Source organism: Magnolia sinica, chromosome 12, assembly GCF_029962835.1.
Source record: "Magnolia sinica isolate HGM2019 chromosome 12, MsV1, whole genome shotgun sequence".
Classification (NCBI taxonomy): domain Eukaryota; kingdom Viridiplantae; phylum Streptophyta; class Magnoliopsida; order Magnoliales; family Magnoliaceae; genus Magnolia; species Magnolia sinica.
In genome coordinates, this window is record NC_080584.1 from 35,106,293 (window position 1) to 35,113,354 (window position 7,062).

At 39.5% G+C, this 7,062-nt stretch overlaps 1 protein-coding gene across 1 annotated transcript; it reads right to left on the reverse strand.

Moving 5' to 3' along the window:
• Window positions 1–3,387: 3,387 nt before the first annotated feature.
• LOC131220017 (probable LRR receptor-like serine/threonine-protein kinase At3g47570) lies at window positions 3,388–6,136 on the reverse strand. The gene is made up of 3 exons (XM_058214992.1): window positions 5,558–6,136; window positions 4,828–5,485; window positions 3,388–3,770 (listed from the first exon to the last, which is right to left on the reverse strand). The coding sequence occupies exons 1-3, from the start codon at window positions 6,134–6,136 to the stop codon at window positions 3,388–3,390; spliced, it is 1,620 nt and encodes a 539-aa protein (XP_058070975.1).
• Between the last annotated feature and the right edge of the window lie 926 nt (window positions 6,137–7,062).

Consider the following 7,062-nt stretch of genomic DNA (forward strand, 5'->3'; position numbering starts at 1 on the left):
TCGAGATAGATAGATAGGGGGGAGGTCTAGGGTTTTGGAACCTCGGAGATGGATTCGTCGAGAAGGTGTTTGATGGAATGAGAATCCATCAAATTAGCTTTTTTAGGGTTAGGGTTTGGGAGATGAGCTACTGCCGTTGCTCGCCATCTCTCTTTCTTCTTCTACCTTCTTTTGAGCTTTTCCTATTTCCACCGTCTGAAGACAGAATACTCGCACGCAAGCAATGCTCGGAGGAAGGAGCGCTGTAGGGCTGGGAAGCGGACTGTGTACTGAGTAAACTTTGTGGGGCCCACCGTGATTTACGCATTTTATCCACTCCGTCCGTCCATTTTACTATATCCAAAGCTCAAGTGGACCACATCACAATAAACATTATGAATTTAACTTCTACTGTTGAAAAATTCCTAGATCAAACTGATAAGTGTGTTTTCCCTTCATCCATGTCTGTGTGATCTTTCAAAAAGGATGGAAGACAAATAAAGACCTTAGTAAGGTTTCAACGGTGGAATTCATTATTTCCCCTCTTTCCTGTGGTGTGATCCACTTAAGGTTTAAATATACTTCAATTTTAATCTCAACCTCTAACATGAGCTAAAAAAAATGAATGAATGGCATGGATAAATTACAGACATTCACGGTGGGCCAACAGAGTTTACTGGGTGCGATAAAAGATTTGATTTGTCCGGTTACCTCAACACCAGCCCATTAGTTGGTGTCAAAGCTGTGGGCCCCACCATGATGTATGTGTTTTTCCATCCAGGCCCTCCAATTTTTTTGCGTTCATTTTAATGCATGAGCCCAAAATATGAGGCAAATCCAAATCTTCATGTGGACCACACCATAAGAAATAGTGGGGTCTGCCACCATTGAAACCTTCTCAGAGCCCACAATAAAGTTTATTTGCCATCCAACTTGTTCGTGAGGTCAGACAAGATGGTGATGATGGAAAAATACAAACATCAGCTTAATCCAAAACACCTGTGGCCCTAAGGAGTTTTTGAAGGGAAGAATTCAATCCCTACTGTTTCCTGTGGTGGGGTGCACTTGAACTTTGTATCTGCCTTGCTCATACCCTAAAATAAGCTAGAAAATGAATGAACGGCGTGGATAAAACACATACATCATGGTGGGGACCACATGGCTTTGACATCAGTTACCTAGCTAGATCGGAAATGGGCCCACCTAGCTTTTGGTTTGGTTTGGCCTGATCTTCGTGGCTTGTTGGTTGGATGCGGGCCTGAGGGTTATGCATGGCCTGGCATGACTAGCTTAGCATTGGTGACTGAGATTCGGTGTTCCTAGCTTGAGCTTGACTTGGGTCATGCAGGGCATGGACCTTGATTCATGGGCTAGACTTAGACATGATATATGCTAGCCCATTTTAGATGCCAGTACATGGGCTGCCCGAACCATGGTTTTATGTCTTGGACGAGCCCGATGAGAATTGTCCGAGTCACTCGAACTTGGTCCGACTTGATCCGGTAAGCCAGGCCTGGTCCAAGTCCGATTCAGGTTGTGCAGGAAATGACACGGGTTAATGGTTCATGGGGTGCTAGACTTGGACAAGCTATAGGTTGGCCCATTTGTGATGTCTGCTTATAGGCTAGGCTTGACTGATGGTTTAAGACTTGGCGAGTTTGATGCGACTTGTCAGAGTCAACTCAGATTTGGTCGGACATGATCTAACTCTATGAATTTCTTAAAGGGGGGCCTCCCTATATTATGCCCTTTTGTGTTGCTCACCACTTTGAATCTAAGGTATGGTTAAACCATCGTTTTAAGATTAGCAGTCGGATGTTGAATGGATGCCTTCAATTTATGTAGAAATAAGGGACATTGATCAATTAATAGTCATACTCGATCCATTGAACCTCCCTAAAATTATATAGATTGCTCTCTTAATGCTTTGGACATGCTCGATTGACAATCGGGTCGATCGATCAATAGTAATTTGAAAAATATCTCAAATTCTTTGAAATGTTTTTGGCATGTTCAATTGATTAAACATGCGTCTTTGATCGAATCGATGATTGCTCGATCGATGTCGATAGATCGACGGCATGTGCGGAACTGCATAAGTGAGCAATTTATTTTTAATTATGATTGTAATAATATATATATCGGGTGCAATTGGTACTAGAGTATTCTAAGTGAATGTTAAAATGTTCTTAAGGGCTATATAGAGTAAAAGTTAGGGTTTTGGATGATTCGAATGGAGTTCTCATCATTGTAAGTCTTATATCTCTTGTAATATCGTTTCATGGTGAATTGTTTGTCGCTTTGTACTGTGATTTTTTCTTAAGAAGGCTTTTCCATGTAAAATTTATATGTTCTCAGTATGTTTTTGTTTGCGTTTGATTTTGTCTTGGTTGATTGAATTCAAGTTTGCTTCTGCGATATTCCCAACATTTGATACATTTCTATCACATTAGATCAGCTAAACCTGCTACCTCATGTACTGAAATGATTGTTGAAGCCTAATTCAGGTCTTTTTGGGCATTTACACAGATATATGGCTAATGGGCTAGATCTGGACATGTTTCACCAGGCCATTTACTGCTCTAGCTAGTTCATAGGCCAGACTTGAGCTCATGACCTCAACATTGAAACACAAGTTGTAAGCCATTGAGCTATGGGTTCAAACCCATTGAGTTAGTTCATAAATAGGGTTCTCCTATCATGAATGTTCCCTAGACCAAAAATACAGCAAGGGCAAGTGGGAATGGGCAGAGTCTCCATCAATGCCCGTTCTTTAATCAAGCTGCATTCCTGGGCATGAGCCCAACCATACACTAATCAGACCAGAAATTTAGCCCAGATTTGGCCCAATGGGTATATGAAAAGCTCAAGCCCAGCCCAAATCAAAGTTTCAAAGCCCACAAAAGTAGGTCAGGCCCAAAACAGCTTGGACACTATGGGCTGTTGGTACTATTTCTTTCAATATCCACCTCTTTCATGCGCGCGCACACCTTCCAGATCAACAGGCAAAGCCATTGATGAATACTTGGTAAGATTATAATGGTATTTTTGGAATAGGTTATATAAAATTTTGTGAGGATTCAGTATCTTAGTACCCAATATTCTCTTTATTCTGAGAAGCATTTTCTCATATTATAATTATAATACAACCACCTTTATCTAAAACAAGATATATATATATATATATATATATATATATATAAGAAGAAGAAGAAGAAGAAGAAGAAAATTAACATCTTCGCCTTAGATTCAAACACTAAACAATATATATCTAGAGCTTCTTAAGAAAAATATCAAACAGTTTTATTTTATGTTGAAATCTTCTTCAATGTAACTACTAATCTAATATTAGTAGTTACTGAGGTAAGATGAACCCTCACCTAACAATAGGGGCCTATTTTGTCTCTGTCAGTGAATCCCAACCTCCAGATATAAGTCTCTAATTGCATTCATTTCCATGACAACGTCTCTCATCTTCATTCGTTCCTTTGGCAATTCCGCAGAACACGATACACCAACGTTGACCAATGAAACCAAGCAATTATGCATTCTATTTCTCAAATTGTTGCGATTTTCACTGTCTTGAATAGCTTCAGTATCTTTAAAGAGAAATGTTGGATCTATAATCTCCATTACTTGTTCTGGGAAATTTGACTTTGCAAAGTGATGAAGGCCTTGATTGTCCCTAAACATGTCATTAGTTGGTCGCTTTCTAGTGATCATCTCGAGTAGAAGGATCCCATAACTGTATACATCTCCATGTGTGGACGCCTTACCGTCCATCCCATACTCTACGATTGACAAATATCACATATTTGAAGGTTAGGCATCTATTTAAAGAAAGATAAAAATAGTGGTTAGATATTGAGAGGGAGAAATGAAAATTTTCATTTAAATAATTAACATTTCCGCTTATACACATATCATGGGCCCAAAATCCAAACAGTCCATGTGATGCGGCACCCCATGAAACCCCTAAGGACCAATTTTCACCCTGATTCAAAACTTTGGTGGGCCATAGCAAAGAGAGATGTAAATCAAGAGAGAACAATTTTCTTTTGCCATGGCCCACCAAAAGTTTGGATTATGGTAAAAGTTGCGCGTTGGGAGTTTCATGGGGTGTTACATCACATGGACCGTTTGGATTTTGGGCTCACATCAAGCACACAGAGAAATTTAACAAGATAATCATGATGGCAACAAACATATTCAATCATAAAGCAATCTGAATTGAAGCGGGAAAAAAATTATGGCACAAAGTGACAATGCGCTATAAAAAAACGAAGTTACAAGTGATGAAATCTTAGCAATCAAAACTCCAAGAAAAAATGTTCAAACCTTTTTTCTTAAAAATCCTCTCAAACCCTTAAATATGTTTAGAGAACCCTAATTTATACCTTAATTCCAATTACACCCTATATATATACTACCGCAACTGAAATAGGAAACAATTGGCACACTTAGGTAATTCTGCGCACCTCTTCGATGGGACCTTTGATGACATCGACAGCCATCAATAACTAGTGGATGACACCGAAGAACCCTAGATACCATTGAGTAGCAACCTCTAAAATTATCCAACAATCAACAAGAATTTTTCTAAAATTTTCCAATAAGATCCAGCATATGTTATTGGCAACAACAAACTCTATTACAAACAAATTCAAGACATTAGATAACTATATATATATATATATATAGACACACACTAATGTACCTACAAATATCCTTCGATTAGATTAATTTATGCATATCGTTATTAACAAGTTTCACCATAATAATATTATATGGAAATTACCAATCATTTTGCAAGATGAATGAATTAAAAAAATGGATTGAAAACCTTACCTGGAGGAATATACCCAATCGATCCCTTAATCCCAGATGTGGTAGTTTGATTTTGGGAGAAACCTTCTGCAGCTTCAGAGAGGATCCTTGTTAAACCAAAGTCACCCACGTGGCCAACCATATCATCATCAAGAAGAACATTGCTTGGTTTTAGGTCTCGATGAACAATTGGTATTTTGGAATGATGATGAAGATAATCTAATGCCGAAGCCACATCAATGGCTATATTTAGCCTCTGGGTAAGATTCAAACACCTCAGTTGAGGTTGTTCATCTACATTTGGATGCAACCACTTCTCCAGACTACCATTAGGCATGTACTCAAACACTAGAGCTTTGAAATCATTGCCATTAAAATCAATGCTCGAACAAACCGTGAAGATCTTGACAAGATTTCGATGCCAGATGTTTCTTAATGCTTCGCATTCAGCTGCAAAACTCTTAAAAGCTCCTTGTTGTAGGAGGTTGAGTACCTTCACTGCAACAAGTGTTTCAAAGCATTCTCGAAGTCCTTTATACACAGAACCGAAACTTCCCACACCAATTAAATTAGCCGAAGAAAACCCATCTGTTGCTTGAAGTATATCCGCATAAGAAACTCGTAGCCACTGATTCTCTGTAGAAGATGGAGAAGAAGCTTTCTTTGGAGAATTTCTTCTCTAATAAAGAGCTGCAATGATACACGACAAGAGAACTGAAGATGAAACCACAGTAATAACTGTGACTTTTACTCTGGTAGCAAGAGGTTTTTCTCGTTTCTTGGAAGCTTGCTTAAGACACCCTGGCAATTGTAGTTCTGGTATACCTCCACAGAGTTTGCTGTTTCCGACAACTGAAATTGCGCTGGCATTTCTAAAGATTCCTCCTTTGGGCACTTCACCCTCGAAATTATTGAATGACAAATTCAAATTCTGTAAGAAATGAAATTCTTCTAAATACTTTGGAATCTGCCCAGACAAGTTATTGCGCGAAAGATCAAGCCCTTTGATACCTTTTAAATTCTTTAGAGACTCTGGAATGGTTCCTTGAAACCAGTTGCCATGCATATAAAGCAACTCCATGCTTTGACACTTTCCCAACGTATTTGGAATTTCACCTGATAGTTTGTTCTCTGAGATGTCCATCTCCCTAATATTTTCCAAGTTATCAACTTCCAGCAGGAGAGACCCAGTGAATGAATTGTGATCCAGGGAGATTATAGCTGCGCCGACTTGGTTGAGGATGGTACCATTGAGCTTATTTCGAGAAATGAACAATTCTTCCATAAATCCCCAATTTGCAAAACTTGATGGTATGTCCATGGAAACCATTTCCATACAAGTAGAGAAAGCTCAATCGAGTAATGTTACCAATTGAAGATGGGATTCGCCCTGAAAGTTTATTTTGAAACATTCTCAAGACTTGCAACGTGTCAAGCTTCCCAATGGCATCTGGAATAATACCCTTCAAGGAGTTCCCTCCCAGATTCAGAACATACAAGTTGATGAGATTCTCAATTCCCTTGGGACTGATTCCAAATATCTTGTTTCTTCCTAAAAGGAGCACGTTTAGCTGTGTCGAGAGATTAGCAATAGAGCTGGGCAACTCACCATAGAGATTATTGGTAACTGCACTTATAACTTTCAGACGGGTGAAGTGAAGTGAGGAAACTCAGGTCATCACCTTCCCTGCTTCCAAGCTGATTTTTCTCGATATTGAAATGGTAGAGATGCGAAAGACTTCCTAGATTCAAAGGCACATGTCCACTAAAACTGTTGGAGCTAAAATCAACAGCTTCGAGACTTGAAGCATTGGACAATGAAATTGGCACCGTTCCGGTGAATTGGTTTCCTCCTAAAGAAATCCGTCGCAGGTGCGGAAAAGCAAGGCCTAGGTTGGGGGGAATTCTTCCATGTAGCCGGTTAGCTGCCACGCTAAACACTTGGATGGATGAGAGATTATAAATCGATGGTGGAATCGTACCTGATAACTGATTTCCACCTATTTGAAATGTGATAATGCCTGCCAATTGACCAAGATGGTTTGGAATTTGCCCGTCAAAAAATGTTAGATGTTAGATAAAGAATGGTGAGAGACGAAAGGTTCCCCAGCGAAGGTGGGATGCTTCCTCTCATATCATTGACAGCGACAGAAAGGAAAATGAGCTTTGACAGAGAGCCATGCTCAGTGGGAAGTTTTCCGTCCAATTGATTCTGCTCGATGTGAATGGCTATGATTTCTGAGCAGTGGGTCAGAT